General features: G+C 37.7%; 1 protein-coding gene and 1 long non-coding RNA gene across 2 annotated transcripts in view; one reads left to right on the plus strand and one right to left on the minus strand.

The window, feature by feature from the left end:
* Nucleotides 1-25,521, plus strand: part of LOC149499900 (uncharacterized) — a 352,066-nt gene that overhangs the window by 326,257 nt on the left and 288 nt on the right. The gene's annotated exons all lie outside the window — the stretch shown is intronic.
* Nucleotides 1-25,521, minus strand: part of side-VII (sidestep VII transmembrane protein) — a 240,927-nt gene that overhangs the window by 25,826 nt on the left and 189,580 nt on the right. The window contains exons 2-3 of the mRNA XM_028175501.2: nt 6,948-7,080; nt 2,582-2,790 (exon numbers count right to left, since the gene is read on the minus strand). Coding sequence (XP_028031302.2) covers nt 2,582-2,790; nt 6,948-7,080 — 342 coding nt within the window. The remainder of the gene's footprint in view (nt 1-2,581; nt 2,791-6,947; nt 7,081-25,521) is intronic.

Here is a 25,521-nt window from a genome sequence, read left to right on the forward strand (position 1 = left end):
AAACGAAAAGAAAGAGGGAGAAAGAGAAAGGTATTATACACTACTCGCTTGTGTATGCGACTGTCGCGCCTGCGCACGTCTCATTTAACGGTTTTATTCCACGCATTTTTTCTTACGGTTTTACTATCACATTTTTTTCAGTTCGGTCGCGCAGCAAAATCCCTATCCCCTCCAAGCCTGCCGTAAGGAACTTCGTTCCAAAAAAGTTCTCATTTAATTTATCCAACCTTTTAACTCAGAACGCCTGATTCACTGCGCGGAAGAAAAACCAAAATGGTGTTTTGCGCTCGTATTAGCTCACAATACTTTCCACCACCCCTCTGGCAACAGTAATGACTTATTTCTGATTGTTTTCCCTTCCTTCCTTCTTTATTTTCTATCCCAATGAATTATACAGACTCATCAATCCAAAATTTCTTATGGAGACGTAATTTGATAACTTAGATGGAATCTTTGAAGAAATACCTCGATCACTCAGAAATTAATGAAGTACTCTAGATCAAAGTGATTATTTGAATAAATAATTCCCGTTAATATAAGTAAGACGAAACGTAATTACGATTTAGTATTTATAAATCACTTTCTAATTATGTTTGAATAATAAATTTGTACTAGTTAAATATAGATTGTTTATTTCAGTATTATTCAGAGTAACTAGCTGAATAAAGGCTGGTTTACTAAACATTTTATTGAAGAGCTCGCCTGTTAGTAAACCTGAACCTAATTGAAATGTTATACAGATTTTCTTGCCTCAACCATGTTCAGAGAATGTGTTAAGAAAAATTATCAAAGAAAAATTAATTGGTCTCTTCAAAATCAGTCGTCCAAGATATTGATAACATAGCACGTGGAATGCAGATTACTTCGCTCTTCAAACTGACGCATGGCGGGAAGTCGCACGAATTGGCAATAAATCCTAATATCAAATGCACGCAGTCTTATCCGGAATGACTCTACTGCTGCCTCGAAAATATGCTTGTGAAAATTAATTGCGCCTTCAAAGAAAGGCATGACGCCAAGAAAGATTAAACTCATAATTTGGTAAACATTTTCTTTTTGCTTGTCTTGAGATTCTCAACGATAAAGCACAAGGTGTTTTCCAATAATAGCACTCAATGAATTCTAACTAAATCAAAAATAATCTGATCTTCAAGAAAAGCATTAGAGATTCCGTCTACGCTACACCGATTTATATGCGACGACACGATTTCGTTTTCCGATAACGTCACTTCTAAATAACATTACTGCAGCTTCACGGCTATAAATATTTTGTTCGGTCGCCGTTTTGCATTGTACAGAAGAAAGACACACTTGAGCGCCCCCGAAAGTGGAATAGTTCCAATTTTTATTTGTTGTGTGAATCTATGATTCGATGTTAGGTTTTTTATTGTGTCAGAATAAAGTGCAGACAACGAAGCATCTTTTACCAGCGCTTAGTAATAGAGAGAGAGAGAGAGAATACACTTTATTGCATACCAAAACACCATTTACATTAAAAAACAATCAAAAAAGCTTTGCAATGAGCTCCCCCCCAGGGTATTTCCTGAGCGCTTATGACATGTCCTTCTTCAAACGAGGCTTGTGGAGAGTAATCAACGATAGGCAACGGCTTGGCTCTGCCCTGGCATTGCTGACGTCCATGAACGACGGTAACCACTCACCATCAGGTGGGCCGTATGCTCGTCTGCCTATACGGCAATAAAAAAAAATACATTTGTACAATAGGCGGTCTTATCAGTATAAGCAGTATAATTATCGACAGACATTATAAATATCGACATCATAAATATCAGTATTAGCAGTATAATTATCGACACTACACGACTTCCCAATCTCGAAGGTCATGAGTCCGTAGTTCTTGGTAAATCCAAAATTTATTGGGCTTCGATTGAAGGCTGTAACCAAAAATGTTTCCATAGTCCACGGAAGATGGAGCTTCGACAACGATTTTGCAGACAGAGAACTGGTCTCTTGTGAGTCCGCACGGGTAGGTACCACCACCTCGCCTATTTCTGCTGTAAAGCAGTAATGCGTTTCGGTTTGAAGGGTGGGGTAGCCGTTGTAACTATACTGAGACCTTAGAACTTATATCTCAAGGTGGGTGGCACATTTACATTGTAGATGTCTATGGGCTCCATTAACCACTTAACACCAGGTAGGCTGTGAGCTCGTCCACCCATCTAAGCAATAAAAAAAAATTATCAAGATTTGATTCACTTAGATGGGCCGGTAAGTTCACTGTTTACTGTTAAGTCCAGTAAAAATAACAAGAAATGCAATAATTTAATAAGGTACTAGGTTTTGCCCGCGACTTTGTCCGCGTGAAATAGTTACTGTGGGATAACGCTAAATTTTACCCCCGAATTCATTTACGTAGAAGGTGAAAATATTTTTGAATAATAGAATGTTATGGAGCTATTTAAAGTACCAAAATCACGATTCAAAGAAGGAGGTTAACAATTCGACAACCATTTTTTTTATCTATGTATGTTCACCGATTTTTCGAAAATGCTTGAACCTATTCTGTTAATTATTTTATGATTTTTTTTTGTTCCAAAATTTCAACATAAAAAATACTCACCAATAACAGTGAGATTGACTCTTGAATTCCTAGTTTGGGCTTGTTTGAAGTCTACTCTACATCTATAAACTCCTTGGTCTGTAGCCCTGACGCGGTCCACGCCGAGTTCAGCGGGCCTTCTCTCTGGCAGGAAATAGGCTCTGGACGCAAATACACTCTCGTCAGACCACCGCTCTGCTACTCCAAAATCTCGTTCTCTGGCGTCCACGCTGTAGGAAATAAAAGATAATTAATTTTTTGACGTGACAACGTCTTATAATTCGATGGAGCCGGCTGCACGCCCGAAAAAACATGACTCATGAGGCGTTCCATTTAAGGCTTGAAGTGTAAGCGAGAGCGCGCAACGAGCGACAAAGAGGCACAATCGGCCTCCGCGTTCGGCAGCGTTCGACATCTGTCTCTCTCCTACTTGAGTGAGCGATGCATCCGCGTGGACAACTGCTTAACAATAATACATTTACATGTTTTCTTTAAGTATGAAGTTCAGTGAAAAGTGAATGTGCTGTCAATTGTTTATAGCAACGATAATTGCGATAATTGAAAAATGAAACCATTCCATCAGTATTTTCTTATGACGTTGTCACGTTCAACTATCGTCAGTAAACCGACTTTACAGACAAACGATTTTTTTATTTTTTTTTTATTGCTTAGATGGGTGGACGAGCTCACAGTCCACCTGGTGTTAAGTGGTTACTGGAGCCCATAGACATCTATAAGGTAAATGCGCCACCCACCTTGAGATATAAGTTCTAAGATCTCACTATCAGTAATTCTCATCTCAGTAATTCAAATATTATTATAAGCTTCGGCAAAATAAATTCCCACAATACTTTTTGCACATAATGGGTTTGAAAACGCTTAATTTTGAATCTTCAATTTTTTTGAATTAAAATGAAAGCGCAACAATTTCTCGAACTCTATCAGCAGACAGTGTCTAAAAATTAAAACCCCAAAAACAAGGTGTGAGTTAAAATATCATCGGCCTACTTAAAAAAATATTTATCCTTTTTTTATATCTTTATTTAAGAAGATTATTCACTTAGTGAATATGTCACTCCAGTGCAACTAAAGAGAGTAACAAAAAATTATATAAAAAAAAGGAAACTGTTATCGTCTCTAAAAGCCCACCAACACTATTTTATAAAGTAACTTAGCCATTTCGGATTCCATATTTATCCTAATTTAGTGATTTGCCTCGAACCGGTTTCTAAGTTCTCTAAAATATTTATAAATTCAAATGACCCTCAGAGAGGAGGCTTAGAAATTCCTTTCCATTTAATGAGCTGATGTTAAAGAACACGAAATTAACTGATTAAACTTTGGACCTTGCCAACTTTGGAGTTGCGTTTGAAATGCTGAAGAGCCTTTAGGGGTGACGTAACTTGGCACAAAACGAAACTTGAAAATCTGCTTATGATTTTATTATTTCCGTGTTGGAAAGGTTTGTTGTCATTTTTTGTTAGGTTCAAAGTTTTTGTACGCATTCATTTTCTGACTGCGTAACATACTTTTAAATCTAGCGGGAGTGTTTAATTTGTAAATTTTATCGCAACCTAAGCCATGATCAATCTTAACCTCACTTAATTGGTTTTTATGACTTTCTGATACATAAATGTGTCACTATCGAATGCTTTTTCATGTAAGATGCGGGTCGTATTTGCGTCCACGTTCGTGGTTCTCTTAGCGAATTCGTATTCATATTGCTCAACAAGAGGTCACTTAATTTCTTGTTCTAACGATAATGTTAATGCCTGCCATTACAGCAACAAGTCATAGATTAACGTGACCAAGCATTGTTTAGTACACACTTACATTTTATTCCTGCTTTTTTTTTCTTAATTAGAAACCAGATTAATACGTTAGATGAACCATACAATGAATTTGAGGAATGTTGTAAATTTCACGCGTTTGTTTGTTTTTTTATTGCTTATATGGGTGGACGTGCTCACAGCCCACCTGGTGTTAAGTGGTTAATGTAGCCCATAGACATCTACAATGTAAATGTGCCACCCACCTTTTACTAGTTACAATGGCTGCCCCACCTTTCAAACCATGCATTTGTTTGAAACTAATATTTCACGTTGATTTATAAGATCTTAGGTATATCAAATTCTTTCTTCGGGTGTCTGTCTAGATAAAGTCGTTGGAGGTTTAAGATAAGTCTCTCTGGTTGTTCTTTAATGGCTTTGAGTTCAGAAAGCGAAGGTTTCGCAGCTTGAGATCTTGATTAAATCTAGCATATTTTAATTTTCTGAATATTAATGTTACAAGATTCCATGAATACGAAAGTAAATTAAATAGAAATAGTTAGCAGAAACCAAACTTGCTTCAGATTCCAATCTCATTTTCACTTTATGCCCGTATTTAAACAAACCTTGTTGAATGAAATTCCCAAAGTAAAGTATTTAATTTGGATATATAGTAAAGATTTAGCATTAATATTTTACTACGTAAATCTTCTCGTGTACTTTTCAACTATCAATATTGTTCATAAGGTCTTTCAATTTAATTTTGCGGTCGTCGTGGCCTAAATGATAAGACGTCCGGTGCATTCGTGTTGAGCGATGCACCGGTGTTCGAAACCCAGGCAGGTACCAATTTTTCTAATGAAATACGTACTCAACAAATGTTCACGATTGACTTCCACGGCGAAGGAATAGCATCGTGTAATAAAAATCAAACCCGTAATATTATAATTTACGTAATTACTGGTGGTAGGACCTCTTGTGAATCCGCGTGGGTGTGTGCCACTAACCACCCTGCCTATTTCTGCCGTGAAGCAGAAATGCGTTTCGGTTTGAAGGGCGGGGCGGCCGTTGTAACTGTACTGAGATCTTAGAACTTGTATCTCAAGGTGGGTAGCGTTAATCATCCTATCCTTACTAGCGCTATGCAAGACTGCTTTGTGGTAGTCATGTGTAGGATCGTTTCTATACTTCACTATACTTCCTACCATGCTCTCTTTCTTTCTCTTGATTTCCGAACTTTAGCTTTGGTTTTACATTATTAAGGAAGATTTCAATTTGGCTTAATCTGATGCTCTGATGATAACGTCACAAATGAGTTGCATAGTTTGGTATAGCCTGAATAAAACATTAGTATTTTCAAAGGTCCGTAAGTATAGCTCCCTTAAGTTACAAAGTAAAATTTCTTTCAAGCATTGATGCTTTTTACTTCGCTAGAGTGGCGATGCACTCAAAACTTTTACGTATGCGCAAAGTCGCTCGCTCCCAAGACTCAAAGGGTAAGAATTCTTTGTACCAAAGATTTGGAGTCTAAGATGAAATATGATATGAATGCATTCTCGAAGCAATTGAATATTGAAATATTGGAGTCTGGTACCAGATGAAAGGAATTTTTAGTGCAGTTCAGAAAGTTTTGATATCAAGAGATGATAGAAGATCCATCTTTTACTTATTTATATTTTATATTAAATGTGTTCTCCTAATGGATTTATCTTTGATGTGAGAACAATGTTTATATATGTGACGTTAGTAAAAGTACGCGCTATTACCAATTTGTTATTTGAATGCACAAGCATTTGCGATCAGATTTAAAATTCATTTTATTCACAGATTAGGGTATATAAAAAGATTTGGAACCGCTTGAATTAAATTTAGAATAAATTCTGTGTGCTTGACTTTAGTTACATAGTTTTAAAAGTGACAAATTTCAGGAGTTGTGACTTAAATCTGATAATTACTTTAGTGATAAAATTTATCATTTTATATTTAATATAAGTCAGCTTTGCTTTTCTAAAAGTGTTTCTCAGTTACTCAGTTATCTAGATTAGTTCACTAAGACGCAGCTTAGGTAGATTGCGTTTAAATCAGATTGTTTTTGTTACAAACACCGCTGCGATGGTGTCTACTATAAACGAAAGACCTTCGTAAGATTGTCTCTCCTCCAGATGAGATTCAGATTCCGTACCGAAATATAACTAATTTACATTTATTCAGAAATTAAACTCAAATAATATTGTTGATTTGACAAAACTTGTAAGTATAATGTGGCGTAATTTTCATTTCGTTTTCTCACTTGCATAATAATAGCCAAGGTTTTCGCAAATGAGTAACTTCAACTTTGAACTGCGCTAAGCCTTACTAAGCTAAGCCTTGTGTAATATACGCTTCAAGGCAGTTAGATATAAGGTGATCTATTTCCAGCTGACCCAAGTATGAACATTTATTATCACAACTTTTATCTATGCGCACCAAACTAGCCGATAGAATATAGAAGCATTTATTAATTCATAAATTCTAAGAAAGTCGAAGTTCTTGTAAGATATTGTTTGGGACGATTGATTATCTTTTTTATTATGATTTTGCAGTTACTTTTCCTTATATATTCTTCGGTGAACTTTTACCTGTATATAGGCGTTCCCAGATCTTCCCTGTACCACAGAACAAGTAGAACCGCATCTTCTTCGTCTTGGGTTGCGATGTCGCAGGGTAAGTACACTGGCTCTCCAGACACCGCCACTACTTGCGTCATCGGTACTGGAAAAGAAATATGCGAATTAAAATTATAGTTTTCGCAACATCACACTGGCCATTTCTATCATTAAGTATTCATGTATCGGTGGCAAGTCATGTAGTAGACCTAAGGTACCTCGCTGGTACACCTGTCTGGCGGCTGCTCCTTAATATAGTAGGATCCGCATCGGTGGCGAGTAATACATTAGTATAATCGAACGTACCATTCAAACTAGAATAACAGAACGCATCAACTGTTAAAAATCACGAAACACCGAAATCTGCCATTACCAAATACATAAAAATTGGGGTCCCTAATCGTAGATTGAGTTTCGCAAGCCACAAGTATCATAGAACCTTAGGCTATACCAAGTCTGTTCAAAAATATAATTCAGGTGGTCAACTATAAATAATTAATAAGCTCTGAGCTTATCAGCTCAGAGCTGATAGTGTACTGCCACCTAGTATTTAGGTTAGTAAAGAGCTATTCATTCTCAAAAGTGTCGATACAGCAAAAGAAATTGCCCTACCTATTCGCTGATAGCCTAAAGGGCTATTCCAGTTACGTACCGACGGGTAGGTGAGCCCACGGGCTCAACCTAAGACAATTTGCTAACACTAGCGCTAGCAATAGCGGTGTTTATCAGAACCTACCACTGGATCGGAATTGCGACCACTGAGAAGATCCGGCGGGAAACTCAGTGGGCTGTGTCTATGCGTTACCGTAAGGGCAGAGTAGTGCCGTTAACTGTTGCGAAGATTGTGCGATTTTTGAGTCCACTAATGGATATATTTTAACGAAAATGGCTGATTTTGTTATGTCTTTCGACCAATAATGTTATCTGACAATAAATGGTCATACTATCTGTATGGTTTAGTTTACAATAACAAATTTTACCACTTGCAGTGGGATGCTAAAATCTATTCGATTTTCAAATCACATCCAATTCGACTGGTATAGGAGTAGCATCAAACGGATATTGAAAAAGGGGGATCAGTCGAAATTCGAAACCGGATAAAGCCGTTTGTAAAATAACGCAGTAATCGCTAAATTTAATTCCAATTAATCTACAGAAACCGAACAGAATCGAAGTAATCGAGGAGGAAGCGTTTAATCCCTTTGCTTCGCGAGCACGGAGTTTTCAAAAACAACTTTTCTGAACATAAACAAGGACTTGCGTCAATTCAATTTCCTTGTATTTTTAGTATCAGTAAGTTAGAGAATCCGACAAATTCTATTTGCGTGCTTAGGTTTCTATCTTCTAGCGTTTCGGAGTTTAAATCAGCATTGGTAGCTCCGAGCGTTTTGTTTAACGATCGAAGTGTATTTTTTGTGGGTGTTAATGAAAAACTGATTAAACTAAGACATAAGCGGGGTATAAGTATATTAAAGTATAAGTAAGTATATTGAAGGCGTTGTGGCCTAACGGATAAGACGCCCGATGTATTCGTGTTGAGCGATGCACCGGTGTTCGAATCTCAGGCGTGTACTAATTTTTCTAATGAAATACGTACTCAACAAATGTTCACGATTGACTTCCACGGTGAAGGAATAACATCGTGTAATAAAAATGAAAGCCGCAAAATTATAATTTGCGTAATTACTGGTGGTAGGACCACTTGTGAGTCCGCGCGGGTGGGTACCACCGCCCTGCCTATTTCTGCCGTGAAGCAGTAATGCGTTTCGGTTTGAAGGGTGGGGCAGCCGTTGTAATTATACTTGAGAACTTATATCTAATAGGTGGGTGGCGCATTTACGTTGTGGATGTCTATGGGCTCCGGTAACCAGTTAACACCAGGTGGGCTGTGAGCTCGTCCACGCATATAAGCAATAAAAAAAAATTGGAGAGGAATTTTGTTTGATCTTCTTTTGTTGAACATCTAAATTTTCGAAGTTAACATAAATCAAATATCCACATTACACGATTATTACGTTGTCTTCATATACAAAAAGAAGACGGGGAGTGTCTACAGGGAAATCTCTGCCATCTAATATCGAAAAAATTTTAGAGAGTTGATTTTCCTTATTCAAAAAATTATGATGCACAACCGATTGTTATGAAAAATGTTTCGCTTGGTTTCTTCCTTTCAAGCATTACGCTGCTTTTTTTTATTGCTTAGATGGATGGACGAGCTCACAGCCCACCTGGTGATAAGTGGTTACTGGAGCCCATAGACATCTACAACGTAAATGCGCCGCCCATCTTGAGATAAGTTCTAAGGTCTCAGTGTAGTTACAACGGCTGCCCCACCCTTCAAACCGAAACGCATTACTGCTTCACGGCAGAAATAGGCAGGGTGGTAGTACCTACCCGCGCGGACTCACAAGAGGTCCTACCACCAGTTTAGCGTTCTCGAAAAGAGACCAAATAATCTTGCACAAATTCAGTGCGTCCAATGTCTCATTGTGTCCGAACACGGCAACGATCGCTAGGATGTCCGGTTCAAGACCGGAAGCGTCAGTTATCCGGCCCGCATGTGCTTTGTAAGCTCTTCGTATAAGCGCTCTCTGAATGTTGTCTAAATCTCTGTTTTGTTGTTTTTTATAAATTAGATTAAGAATGTTTTCTTTATTTTATTTTTATTGTTACTATATCGATCGATTTACATGAACTCGCCATGGCCCGCCTGGGCTTGATGACCGGAGACATCACAACATCAGTATTGCCATGGAACATTGTCTCATGAGGTCAAGTCTCAATACGTCAAGCCTATTATTGGTTCTAAGTGGTTGATACCACCAACCTTAGTGACGTGAATGACCTTAAGATATGAGATTGAAATCTAGAAAATTATACTATAGAAGGATACTATGTAGTAGTAGATACTGTGGTAGGGCATCTTGTAAGCCTGCACGGATAGGTACCACCACTTCGCCTGTATTTGAAGCAGTAACGGATTTCGGGTTGGAAGGGTGGAGCAGCCGTTTCACTGTAAAAACTGAGACTTTAGAACTCATTTCTTAATAACTCGGTGTCTATTTAACGCCAAATGCGTGCGATCGTCCACCCATCGAAGCAATAAAAAATATCTCTTAAGTGGCACGCTGATTCCACTACCATTGCTTCGTTACGTGTCTCCGTATACAGTTTGATAACGAAAAACTTCCAATGGGAGGATAGATACATACTACAATATTCTACTACTAATTTTCAGACATGAATTCAAAGTTCAAATTATATACAGACTGTCTGGTCGTGCTCACTCGAAGGCTTACCCTAGAAATAGGTAAGCTCACAATGCGTCCTAGAATCAGTTCGTGTCAGTATGTATACAGGCAAAGACAAAACAGTTAAGCATCATATTATTCTCCTCTATTTATCAACTGAAATCCATTTTGTTTTCCTGTTGAGTTAGAAATCGACAAGCTTTGGCGTTAACAAAATATATTTTTTGGTAACAGTTTTCTTCTCAACTGGACCAGAAAATTAAACCTTAAAATTAAAACATACAATTAATCTAAATCTTGAGTCAGTCAGTGTTTATGATTGAATGTCGATCACTACGCGTGCTCTAGTTAAATCAAAACCTTACCTCTATTTAATAATCTGCTAAAGGTAAAGACGAAGTGGTGAAGTACTATAGATTTCCCTATCACTTTGTTCCGTTATATTTCTCAATGAACGGTAAATATCGATACATTGAAATGCGCGTTTGTAAACCGAGGCACTGTTGGTTTTGCAATTGAAATCGTGTCTCAAACCGGCTCTCGTCGGGAAATGCTATTAATTTCCGAACGTCCACGTCGTCTGTACCAGTGTGTCCTGCTAACTCACAGTGAAATAATCTTGTTATATTCATCGGACGGTGCAAATTAAATAATGTTATTCGGCTTTCTGGGTGACACACGAAGATCTTGAAGTTTTGTACTCATTAAGGCCGTCACTTAAATTTTCTTTGTATCACACTTTTACTAGCCTCGGTGTTTAATCAAGTCAGCCTATCTGAAATTGCAGCCCATCGACACGACAGCTTACATTTGAGCTGTCGTCAAATGTAGCATTTCAGGTCGTATTTTCGGGCTTAAATTAACCCACAGACAGAGCCCACAGAGAATCTCGCTGGATCTTCTCAGTGGGTCGCGTTTCCGATCCGGTGGTAGATCCTGCAAAGCACTGATCTTGCTAGAGTTAGTGTTAGCAACGTCATTGGAGCCCTGTGAGCTTACCCAATTATTAAGGCTACGCTGAAATTGTCTCATAAGACCATCAACTTGGGTAGGAAAAAAACTCGTCTCCATCAGATGGCAAAAAGACACATATTCCCAATCCGACAACTGCTTAGTTCAAAATAAGAATTTTCCGATAACACCTTGCAGAGTAAAAGCTTTAAGAATAAAAAAAAAACCCATAGGAATATTCACTCGTGACATCCATGTCGTATTGGATAAAAATATCATCAGTCACATATCAACTCTGAAGTTTCCGGATCCGGTAATCTCGTTTTCGAATCCTTCGTAGTGTTGTGTTCGAATAAATCCAGTTGTGAATTGATTCGCACTGGAGTACAAAATTGCAGCGTACGTCACATATGGGGCAGCCACCCACGTTTTTTTTTGCATACAATGCGAAATGGATTACTCTGTGAGATGTTTTTTTTTTACAAATTTAGATTTGGGAAGAGTTTTCCACAACATACAGGGGCTTTGCTGTGCAGTTGGTATCGAAAAAGGCGAACAATTCCTCAAAGAATGAACAACAGCATTTTCTGGGTGCTATACCGGCATTCTACGGTTTCCAACCTACATATGTTAATGGTAAAACATATTGTGTACATCCGTGTGTAAGTACCAGTACTATCTATTTTTGTTGCAAAGCAGTAATGTCTACAGGCCTAGTAAAAAGTGGTTTATAAATTATTATTTTTTCGAGCCGAGGGCCGAATCTCCTACGAGGTCCCCGCGCATAAGGGGTGCGCGGGGTATGTCAGGCTCAACGATCTGCAGGTGTTGAGAGCAGATCGCGGGCCCAAGGATTTTAGGGCCCACCCACTAAACGACTCCCCTGCATTCTTACACCCGACGTCCGATCCCCACCGAGGTCAGAACCCGGATGAGGTAGGGGGGCTACCGCGGTCAACACTACAATCAGACAGCGTGGTTCACCCCAAGGACGCCCAGCCGATGGAGACTTCGAAGGGAATCGAAGACTCTGAAACGTCGGCCGTCTCGGTACGGCAGCTCGTCAGTCCGCCCAGACGGTGCCGCTGGTGTCCCGGAATACCCCGCTGGACCAGAAACAGCTTGCCGAGTCGGGACGCGATACATCGCCAACCGGTCGCTCTTTCATAACTCCTTGGCAGCGCGCTAGAGTGTTGGTAGCGCGCCGCGCGGCATCTACCCCTTCAGGTCGCCGCCCCTTGACCTTCACCAGGGGCAAGCCGCCATACAGGGGCCGGAGTCGGGCAAAAGCCCTTCTCCGGCCCCCGACTCGGCGGCGACGGATAGGTGCGGAGAGGGATGAGCTCTCCCTCTCTCGTTCCACTGTCTCCTTCTGCGAGATAGTGTACTCGCAGAAGTCGAGCATCGCCTTCCAGGACTCATCGCTGCCGAGCGTCGAGGCCACGACGGTCGGCAGCGACAAGTCCGATCCTATTTGCGAGACAAGGACAGCCATGCGGGGCAATGTGCGAGCGTATGCTCGACCGTGTCCTCGTCGTAGTCACAGTAGTGACACTCCATCTTCGGTTCCCTTCGGGCGATGCGATGCAGGTACCGGCCAAAACACCCATGGCCGGTAAGCATCTGCGTCAACTGGAAGATGAGACGCCCTTGGTCACGGTTCGCCCATTCCGCGGGGACCGGGCGCACCGCCTCGACGGTCCGGAGACCGGCCGACGGGTTCGCCAAGCGGCGAGACCACGCCTCCAACACGGACCGCCGAGATTGGAGTCTCCGCGCTCTAATCGCTCCTTCTCCGGGACGTAGTTCCTCCCTGTCGCGAAGATCACATCGCCACGCATAATCGGCGGGGAGCGCCTCCGCCTCTAGGTCCCAGGGAGGCGACCTGGCGAGAACGCACGCCCCCTCGAAGGAGAAAGTGGTTTATACCAGGTACACCCATTTACGCAATAAAAAACTAGTCATCATGTTTCACTCACAGTCAAGGAGTATACAGATGAATAAGAAGTACATTCAAAAAGCTACTAATACGATTATTACTTAAACAGCTGACGATTATAATAAAGCATCTGTGCGAACATACGCCAACGACAAAGTTCACGAAATTTGTCTATTCAGTTCCGAGCACACACACATGGAAATCGAGTTAGACCCACTAATTTGGCTTTGATGTTTAAACATGGTCTGTGTTGATGTTATTTTGAATTAAGCAAGGAGCATTCAATGGCAGCTACAAATTATTCACTCCATTCAAAACGCGGAAGCCGGTTTCAGATTATATAAGATTTCGAAACCGGCTTTTAAATTCGCTACGAGCTTGTTGGTTTGTCTTGTAAAATTTGAATTTTATTTTTTGGATCGCTTTGAAGATGATCATATGGAGTAATTTTACAGTTTTAAATTTTGAAGGACTTTTTCATTTCATGAGTTTAAATATTTTTTCAATACTACAATCTTTATCACTATTAGTGTCATAGGCAATAGCTTCGTCATATTTCTCTACAGAAAACGACATTTTTGTGTATTCGCTATGCTGAATGGATTAATAAATATTTTAATTAATCTCAGTAAAGTCGTTTATTGATAGTAAAATATATTTATATTGAAATAAAGTTTTTATCTTTGCTACTTAATAGTTTGCTGATGTTGGTTTAGATTTTAGATGTCACCACGACTCACCTAAGCGACGCTGTACATCTTAAAACACAAGACATTCATAAGTCACACTTACATTGTTATAATCAAATCAAATCAAATCAAAAAAAATTTATTCAACATAAATGAAAGTACATACTTGTGAACGTCAAAAGAACTACCGCCAATTCACAAGAACTAGCCTCCGTCCTGAGAAGAATTGGCAAGAAACTCAGCGGGCATGTCTTTTTTTTTCTTTTTTTTTAAATAAGAAATTATTATTTATAAATTTAACAATATTTATTATTTTTTATTTTACATCGGTTATCTTACTGTTCAAAAAGGGTCGCTTCGCTAAAAATATTGAAGGCTACCTTAGTTAGCGCACATACGCGAGCGAGTTTATACCATACCTTACAAAGACGACGTTCAATTTGTGACAGCCAACCACATTGGTCAATATGGCCTTATTATAATTTTCTGGTATAATATATTATGGTATATATAGTTTGAACTTTGTTTGGTTGTGTATGGATAAGTGAGCTACATTAAGTGAGTTTTGAAAATTAGTGAATAATTAATAGTTGCATTTCTCTGAAGGTATAAAAGTTCTCAACTCTCTACAGGTTGTCACAATATACAAATTGGAATACGTCACTGATTTGCTATAGTAATTGATAGGAAGGCTCTTTTATTATTAGGTGTTAACACTTTCTTAGGTCACGTCGTTTCAATGCAACAACTCAAAATTAATTGTACGAATTTCTTAAAAAGTGCTTCGCCGATATCACGGTAATGGCGCTATAAACAAACATAATCCAACCTTTTGTCGTTGAACCAAATTGCTCAAAACGTTATACCACCGAACTGCAAGCTGGAACTGGGGAAAAGCTTAATAAAGTACCAATATCGCAAAAGAAAATTACTCTGGTCCCATTCAGTAACGTGTTCAGCACTTCTGAACTCAACGCTGAAGCGTTTAAGGTCGCTGTTCGTTTGATGCTAATTGAATTTTCATCACGATTCGGGTAACTGTAGTGGGACATCATTTGAATAATTAAAAAGCGGCTTTATCTATTTATTCAGTTTCTCGCAACGCTTCAGTTTGTTGGCTGCAATCGTGCCAATTTGCCACAGCGAAGAAGCATCCGAGTGTCCTCGTTGATACTCGATTTTGTTTTGTTTGTAAAATTGTACTAACAACGACCGAATACGCGGTTTTAATTAATAAAGATCTGTAATGTATACGAAAATTTTTGAAGGTCATTAATATTGTCTCTCTGGCATGCGGGTATGGAGATAACCTAAGAGATTTTTACTGGCGGTAGGACGTCTTTTGAGTCCGCACGGGTAGGTACCACCACCTTGCCTATTTCTGCCGTCAAACAGTAATACGTTTCGTAAACTCCCTGAGGGAAGTGATGTGCTCCATTGAAATTCAATTTGAATGAATATAAACTTAAAATTTATTAGCAACAAGATTGTAAGGCGTATTTTTATATCACAGGAATTGGCAGATACCTGATCTGCCAATTTCTGCCACGAAGAAATTTTGCGATTCGGATTGAAGGGCGGGACAGCCCTCGTACTATACGGTCGAAACGGTCGTCTTTATAGTTCAAGATGGCAAATTTAATGATGTCCATGGGTAGCTACGTATAAACGATGAATGTTCCGTAGAAAACACATATCCAATACCCTAGTAAGCCCTAAAGGGACAGTTTTCCATTAACGCAATCATACATTTGATGGGTGAAAGTTAAATATGTCATCATAGGCAAAATAGCCAAGTGATCACATTCCATAGCGTCCAATAGTCACGAAACTGGCGAATATGAACTAGAGACCCTACTAAATTCAACTCGCCTATCACATCCGAGTTCAAACAATAAATCTAACTGCAACTACGAAATTTAAATCACCGACCCGAGGCTGCAGCGTCTCTGCAAAGATAACTACGTACATAGATCTTCCGTCTTGTTCGTGCATACCGTAAAGCTACCAAGTGCGAATGGAACAGAATGCTAAACAAAGTCAAGAATGGCTTCGCGCTAAGTCCGCACAAATTGTTTGCTCTACGTGCCCAAATAGAAGTGTTTGTTTGAACCAATATTTGCGAACGTGCATGCGTTTTATATTCTCGACCGGACTTCCTGATGGATTGAGTAAATGCCGATTCTCCTTGGCTAGTTTCCAATTAACCTGTTTTCATTGATCATTTCATTTTGATAGTTCTTGCGCAGGCAGCTGTTTAGTTGATTATTATTATTTTTTTGCTTAGATGGATAGACGAGCCCACCTGGTGTTAAGTATTTACTGGAGCTCATAGACATCTACATCGTAAATGCGCCACCCACCTTGAGGTATAAGTTCTAAGGTCTCAAGTATAGTTACAACGGCTGCCCCACCTTTCAAACCGAAATGTATCACTGCTTCACGGCAAAAATAAGCAGGGTGGTGGTACCTACCCGTGCGGACTTACAAGAGGTTCTACCATCTGTATTTAATGTAGATAATTATGAACGAGCTCACCTGTTATCGGAGACGATAGTAATAATAATGTTATTTGTGAAATGTTCATAATTATAATTGTACTGTAAAATGATTATCTTGAAGGATGCAAATGCAAAACCCATACTGAGTCGTGGCAAAATAGTTTCAATGGTGGTTTGGAATATGCCTTACCATCGGAAAAAAAAAAAAAAATATATATTTTACACGATGCTACTCTCTCTGTTAAGGTAAGCATAGTTCTTGAGGCTAATTAAGTAGTTATAAACAGTACAAAAACTGGTACCTATCTGCAAGGTCCAATCTTGTGCTCACATTTCATAGACATAGTCACTTGTTATAAGCACAAGGTTTGTATTAGATCAATATGTATCCAGTGATCACCATATAATTTTTTTACATTCAGAAAAATAATAAAGTACTCCTTATATTTAACAAATTTATTAATTATTAAAATAAATAGCTTAGCTTCAAAAGAAATGTTCCCAACAGTTCAAACAGAGAAAATCCATGAAATTTTTCATTAAAATTCACGAAACAATATTGTTTTCATTAAAGCTTCTAATTTTTTTATTCAATCGTAAAATTTAATCTCAGAGAGTGGCGACGATTAAATTTCATGTTACTAAATTTAAAAAACAAAAAAAAAAAAGAAACAAAAATCCCCGAACACCTCAAATACGAAATTTAATAAAATACACATCAAAGAGAACCATTTCCTTTTCCTGTATGTTTCCTCTACCAGCCCTCGAGCTGGAAAACTTAATTTTCGCCAACCTCACGTTTTATATGCTCCTCTAAATTAAATCTCGAAAGATACATCGCCCGTGACGTCACCCGCGCAATAATGTGACGTCACTCTCCGCCCCTCGAATCCTTGCCCTCATCTAGACGTGAAACAAGCATAGCTCAACCGAGCTTTTTATATCTTATGCGTACGGTTATTGAGGCCACGAAATACGCATTTGAAAAAAGGTGTCGATCAATATATATTACGATTATTATCGGATGTCGGATATATCTTCTTTTTCACCATCAGGAGGACCACTATGACTCTTCTACAATTTTCTGACTCTTTCTCGCCACTCATTTCTATCTTCGGATACATAAATGATAATGGTTTCTCGAATGGATCATCTTTTATTTGCAAGTTAATACTAATATCACTATTAAGAAAAAAATTGGATATCAGAAAAGTTAAAGTTTGAAATTGTATAAAAAAGAAAAAAACTAGATATAAATTAATTAGTCTTCAGTAATTTTAGAAAAATATAATCTTGTATATTATTATAATATGAACGAGGTATAATATAATATGGAGTTTACTATGGCTTATTATGAAATACCTTTATATCTACGATAAACAATATTATGCTTGCTATATACAAATCAGTTCAGTACTTTTCCCTACAATTTTGTTTCCAATCGATGTTCCATTTTTAGTTTTGTAGCTATTGAAAATTGGAAAGAGTAGTTTTTCTCTGCATTCACCAGAAAAATAATTATAAACGAGAAAATCGTAGCGCAGCCAACAAACAAAGTGCAACTCATATATTCTTTTTAAAGCAGAGAACGCCAGAAATAAAACATTGAATATTTTGGTTTGATACATAATAAATCTGATGTATCTATAACAATCCTAATCCATACTTAATATAGCACATCTTCTAACTGTTTATCGAAGAATCACATAATTTATAAATCTGATAAAACTCTTAGAATATATTCAGTTTTATTTGGCAAATAATAAGCTAATTTTAATTACGCAGTATTATTAAGTTCAACTACGGAACGAACTGGTACTATGAATTGATTCTTTGATACGGGCAAAAATGTATCATATTTAAAAATATTAAAGAATATATTCCTTTAGATGCAATACTAAAGGAGGCCTCTTTGATTTTTTTCGATAAAATAAAGCCCAATCGAATTTTGAAAAAATTACCAACTTCGGATAAAGCTAGGCCTAGATAAGAACTTTAATATTGCACCTTCATACAAAAAAAAATGCAATGGAAGCGGTCGCGAATATAGTTAATAGTTTTTGTTAAGTAAAATTAATTACCCAAACTTGCGTTGCCCAGTTGCCAGACAAATTTTAATGTTTCGCTGTCCACCTTCCAGATCATTAAAGTAGCGTGATGTCACCAAACTATCATATTACGACGATGATGCATTATCAAGTTTCCTTAGGCTAAACACTTAGAAGTTGAAGAAAGATTATAATTAAAAATAAAAGAATAATAATAAATAATAAGATTATATTCGGACAATCGTTTGACATTTTTCAGAAATAAAAATAAAAAATCTGCCCAAAAAAGGTAACAAAAGTTTTAATTTTCGCTTTCTTCAAGGCCCCAAGCTCTATCGTTACTCAGAGACATACTGAGATTTCCCAGAAGACATAACAGTCCAAGGTCACAGCGGCTTACTCGAAGATGATATCAGACGGGCTGTGTCTTGGCTTGGTTTGAAACAAAAAAAATAAGCTCATACACCCATTAAAGTTATTAAAAGGCCGCTTCTTTTGGTAAAATTAATATGAATTGTGGACACAGCTAAAAACAAAAAATATTAAGGTTTTACTTCGTCTTTATGAACGTCGGATTGTGGTATCTGTGACTACAAAAATATTTTAACATTGGGATTGTTTGAAACTGTGCTAATCTACAACCTAACATTAATATAACTAGCACGAGATTCAATATTTTAAAAGCTGAGACGGAGAGATTTAGTGGCCTGCCTGATATTAAAGTATTGCTGAAGGCACAGACATCCCAAAGCCGTTACTCATCATTAGCCATAAAATGCATATTAAAATTACTGCTTAGTCTTTCAAATATGAAAGGCCAAAATAGGCATTTTAGTGACCATTTTCAAAATGCCACGTATACGTTATGTTATTTATAATGATATGATATTTAAGGGTTTTGTAATAATAGATTCGTATAATAATATATCGTTATGTATGTTATGGCTTCAGCCACTTTTATGTTTCAATGAAATTGAATCTTTCAAATTAACTTTATCTGGATCAAAAATATTGCGTCATAGAACTTGGCTTCTGCACTACTTACTATTAATATTAGATTAGCAAGTTTCATTCACAGAACGACTTATAATTCGAGCCAAATCGTCTTCTTCAAATCTCAAACAGCATCTGCTGTATCTAAATATGCGCGAACCATGCACAGATCCAGGCCATCGCACAACAATATCATATATTTCCATTTGCGGTCCACATATTATTTGGACATTTATAGAAAACCAGCTTTGAGGAACTTTCAAGGTACGTCGCGAATTTTTTTCCGAGGGGCGTTTGAATAGAGGCTATTTTTACGATCAAGCATACCAAAACGCGCGTTGGAGGTTGAGTGGAGTCGAGTTACCTCGAGTGAACATCTAAAGATTAGGTTAGTCCCTAGTGTGTAGCAGCAGCATTCACATTATAAATGTCTATGGGCTCCGGTAACCATTTAACACCAGGTGAGCCATGAGCTCTTCTAATCATCTAAGCAATAAAATAAATAAAAAAACAAGCGTTTGAACTCCAAAACATCCAATAAACAATAACCCGAAAATGGAGATGATAAATCCATAGAATTTATTCATGAAACGGATTCAAATATATATCTATTCCTCAGCTGAGGCATTATAGCGTACATTCCTTATCTTGGACGTAGGACTGCGCCGGTTTTTCAATGTCTACCCCGTTATAAACATGAGCTCCCCATAAGTTATGCAAGAAGGTAACTGTTGCCGCTACGTACGCTTTGATTGATAAGCGAATGTTTTGGTTTTAGGTACGTGAATACGTTAAAAGTAACCTGTGTTGAGGTTTTGAAGAATTTTAGAGTTTTTGGCGTTACTTTTGTTGTTCGTTAACATGGTAGTAAGTGACACTGGTTGCGAAGAGAACTGAAGCCTCGTGGTCAGTTAGTTTGCGTCATTGAGTCGCAATAAAACGATGAAGAATTTAATTTCGCATTTATTAGTTTATCCGTGAACCAAAATTAGGGGTATGTAGGAATCCACTTCCAACAGTCAGGAAATAAATACACAGTTTGCAATAGTTCACTTAATTCTGTATTGCTTTGTTTGTAACTCCACTTGTACAATCTTTAGATATGTGCTCACTGCAGATTACACCGCTTTTTCTGTCGTTTTTTCAGACTATCGCCTTTTTATTAAATCACATTCCCACTACTTCCCACCAACAGTGTTGCTATTTGGCAATCCGAAAATTGTCTTAATTTAAACATGATAAATTTTATTTTAATTATTTTACAACGGACCTCACAGCTATTTGATAGCGTATTTCCGAAGTAATCAACATAGTCTTAATAATGAAAGCTAGTAGTCTTAGTATTTTTCAGAAGTTAGAGATTCCGACCCATCATCCGACAGTTGGTCATATTCTTATCTAAGGCTCTCGCTAATCCACTAATTTTCTCTTAAGTACTGTTGGGCATTTTTGTGTACTAAGCTGGGTACTAAGTGGGCATGTTGTTATATCACACGTGTTGACACCACTACTTTACTCATCATTTCTCACTCAATCAATATCAACAGTAAAGTGTTTTAAATCAATCTCAAAACGTTTTACGAGTAGGTACCACCGCCCTGCCTATTTCTGCCGTGAAGCAGTAATGCGTTTCGGTTTGAAGGGTGGGGCAGCCGTTGTAACTACATGGATACCTTAGAACTTACGTCTCAAGGTGGGTGGCGCATTTACGTTGTAGACGTCTATGGGCTCCAGTAACCACATAAAAAAATCCTAAATGACTAACTAAACTTGGTTATTGTGCTTTGATGATCAACCATGCTCTACTTTTTAAAGTCAACTATCTGCGTATAGTTAATACGAACGAACGAACTTATAAAAAAAAGCAAACAAATATTACAACATTTTTATTAAAAACATGAAAAATAACATTGAGCATGAAAATCGAAAAAGAGCTCATATTAAAACGACAACAATCTTCCTGCGTAGATGGAAGACGTTGAATAAAACAAGACAGAGCGTTCGTGGACCATCCATAATGGAATTACGGGAGGGACAAGCGCGTGTTTGCGCAGCCAAATAAATAGCCCTAAAAGTATTTATCGTATGGATGTACAAGCATTGAGATATGTAAGGGCACGCGTGACATTCGTGTTTCGGCTAAACCCAACGCACAGTTCTAATTGTGCTGGTATTAATAAAAGATTAAGCTTGGAAGTGACGTAAGCAAACGATGTGTAGCTTAGTGCAAAGGTGACGTCCATGATGAATGTAGGCTAGGTATTTTTATCTTTCAAAGTGGTTTTGGATCAATTCTTGGAAATGATTAAAGTAACATTGATGATTTAGGTACAATTAAATGGGTAGACCTAATAAATAGACGCAATCATAATCCACATCCTCAATCCAGACCCGCAAACACTTAATCAAATAACAAGTGCACTGTCATAATTCATATACCTAATTAAGTTCTCGTAGCTAATACTAACAATGGCATAACGGTCGCATTGATTGAATCAAGACCATTACTGGGGATCCTTAATGTGATCAAACAATTACAACGTGTGAACACAGCAGTTCCATATAGTACGAACCAATCGTGTGGCGAACCTATACAATCGTCCGATTACTAAATGACAGGCCACTAAGCCGACGATTGTGTTTGATGGACCCACAACAGCTGTCTTCAGCAATTTGATTTTGAATGTTTATCGAACAGATCAGATGTTTAATTTTGTACACACCAATAAGCACGTTAATTTAGTATGAAAAAATATGATCTATGTTCTCATAATTTTGATGCCCACCGCATTTACAATGCTTGAGAATAAATATTTCTATTTGTTTTTAATTTAGATAAAAAACCAACATCTCTAGTCGATGTGCGCTGGTTGATATAGTGGTGATATTAAAAGTAACAGAAATGACTCCAATAGAAACCACGTTTAATGATTTTTTTTTACTATATTCGTAAGTTAGCAAGAAACTTGCAGAAGTAAATCTACGGACAAATTTCATTCAAATGGCAGAGAAGTAGCATAATGGAATTCAAAAAAAAAACCGGAACCAAATCACTTCACGAACTCAATGCAGTAAAGCATCTAAAAGTATAAAGAGACTCCGGAACCAACAAAAAATAACTTCCATTCATAAAATGAAGTACGTATAGAAGGAACACGTAGAAAACAAGCCGCGTACGATCTTAATTCAAAATAATCGGTCTAGCCTCCGCGAGGACGCAGTTGCTCGCGAATTCGGGCAATCGAGAACGCTTTGTTTCCCAGATATGGGAAATAAATTTACGCCCCGGGGCCGCGACTCGCGAAGATTCTCCCGGAAAAGCCCAAGTTAAATCGACTTCCGAAATTGTTGCTCTGGATGTAGAGCCCCGATAGGGCCTATCGAGCAAAATTTTTAGGCACCAAAGGGTCCCCGAGAAAGAAAGGTCCGTATAATAGTTATAATCAGTTTTAGTAACTTTTAGTTTGGGTTGATCGCTTCGATATGTAAAATGTTCCGGGGTAGTCCAATATATCGACCTTTTCCCATGTTGTTTTGTTTGGAGAAAAGGATTGTCTGTCGGATTCAACACATTGTTTGATATTGAGAAATTTAGGATGTGTGTGCCGATATCATATTCCATCCACTTTGCAGCATTTGTTTCGAGATACAAATTGATCTACAGTTACCTCTTTGTTTATATCATAAAAATAGGCTTATTTGGATGTTTTACGAGAGACATATTTCAATTTAGCAGTTCATTGGTATTTACATTCGCTATTCCTGTATTTGGAATAAAGTGATTTGAATACTAAGTATATAGTCAGAAGTAAATGATTTAGTTACTTACACAAGCAGTCAATTTTCTTGTTAACTTAGACCGTCTGTCATCAATAGATAAATGTCATTATATTGGACCAATGTTGTCGGATTTAAATTTAAAAACGGATAAGAAAATTTTAGAGAAAGAAAATATAAAAGCTCCAAACCCTACCGCGTACTAAACTGTTTCGCAGGGTTATTACCACCGCTTGCTTCGCTAACTAATACATTTTGGCGATGATTTAAAATGTAAAATGATTTTGTGTTTTTTCTACAGCGTAAATGCCGCCACTTGCGCTAGAGATATGATTTCTAAGGTCTCAGTATAGTACAACGGCCGCATAACCCTTCAAACCGAAACGCATTACTGCTTCACGGCATAAATAGGCAGGGTAGTGGCACCTACCCGGACTAACTAGACGTCCTACCACCAGTAAACTCGCTTGCGTATTACGGCAAAAAAGTGGACATCACTTATGAACATAATATGTTAGGTATAACTTTTTGGCTCGCCGTCAATGATATATTATTAACTTGACGCGCTGTAATTTTATTTTCAGAACGTTAATTTCGTTGATATCATAAACAAGTTATCGGTGCTTGCCTGTTCCGGATATTACGAAAACAAGTATCCATCTTAATTATATTAAGCTTGCTTAAAAATTCCTTTTATTCTTGGTTATTTCCGCTTCGTTTAACTTTAGTACCTCTCCGGATTCCATTGTTGTTCGCGAAAAAGCACTTTTAATATCTGAATCAAGATAATATATTTCGCTGTGTTTATTTATGTAGTCTATTTACGAGGATATTTAATAAAATATTTGTGTTTGCAAACGTGTTACTTGTTGTCTAATTTATAATTAAAAAAAATCATTTCATTTTTGAGCTCTTTTCTTTTCTTGGCAATTAAAGATTGCTAGACCAAACTATATCAGTTGAGGAGTTTGGTTGACAAACAATATCAGTTAATGAATTCACCATATTAGAATTCTATATGTTCATACTTACCTATGAAGTTGCCGTTTCACAATACTGGCGATTTGAAACGTAATTTAATTATGTATGGCAGGCAAGAAAATCTAAATTAAAATGAATTTTATTTAACAATATGTAATTATATTTTCAAATTCAATATTTTTTTATTACCTTTCTATCTTTTTCATCAATGTGGACACGATAAAAATACGAGGACTTACTCTACTTACTTGTAATTGCGCACAAGCAACTCATAACATTAATGATGTGCACGGAATGTACACTACAAACGAACGCACGACTCGTTATTGATTTGAACTTCTTCTCGATCGTGTCACTCTTGGCAGAGTGGTCGTGATCGTCATGTAGTGTTGGAAGGGGCAGACTTGATGCGTCTCACGATGTCACGCCATCTCTCCCAGCTCGAGGCCATTCTACTGCACTCATTTAGGGAACCTCACACTGCAGTTTTATTTGGTCGGCCCACTGCTTGATTTGAACACCGATATGGAAATTTTGATCTAAAAAAATGAGCTCCGTGTTTGCCCGGAAACTAAGGTTTAGAACGACTAATTAAATACAATAGTGGAAACTGACGATACTAAATTTATCGTTCAGTTAGCAGCTGCTTTGTACGTTAAAATCAAAACAATATGGTGCATTTGCGTAAAATTGGCAAAGTAAAAAACTTCATGGGCAGAAATTTTGATCTAAAAAATGAACCCCGTGATCACCCGATAGCTAAGGTCAACAACGTTGACTTAAATTTAAGACGACATTAGAAGCTGACGATACTCAATCTATCGTTAAGTTAGCAGTATCTATCAGCGTTACCATCAAAACAATATTGGTCCATTTGCCTCAAATTGACAAGGTAAAAAAGCTTGATAACTGAGTGCCGCACGAATTAAATGACCTCGAGCGCGACGAACACGTAAAGATATGCTTTGTGTTGATACAGACACAGAAAGGAAGGAATTTTGAACCACATCGCTCGATGGCACAACAGACGTTCTCCAAGTTACAAGATCTAGGGGTTGGAAGTTTTGCGTTACCCACGGAATTTACCAGACCTCGTGCGATAGACTACTCTTTCCAAAGTTTGGCCAACTTCTTGGCAGGGAACAAATTCAATACCCGAGAGTCAGTACAAAATACCTTTAAAGAGTTTGTTGGCTCCCGTGCATCTGATTTCTTCAATAAGGGCATTGAAAATTTAGCACTGCGCTGGCAAAGATGCATTAACATCATAAGTGCACCAAAATATTTACTAATATATAAATCTACAGTGGTTTTTACGGATGTTCCGTTATAACTACTGAACCATGCATCCGATTGATTTGAAACTTGGTATCCATGTAGAAAATGCATGTACTTAATGGATAAGCTAATATTTGTA

Source organism: Bombyx mandarina, chromosome 25 (genome assembly GCF_030267445.1).
Source record: "Bombyx mandarina strain Sakado chromosome 25, ASM3026744v2".
Classification (NCBI taxonomy): Eukaryota; Metazoa; Arthropoda; class Insecta; order Lepidoptera; family Bombycidae; genus Bombyx; species Bombyx mandarina.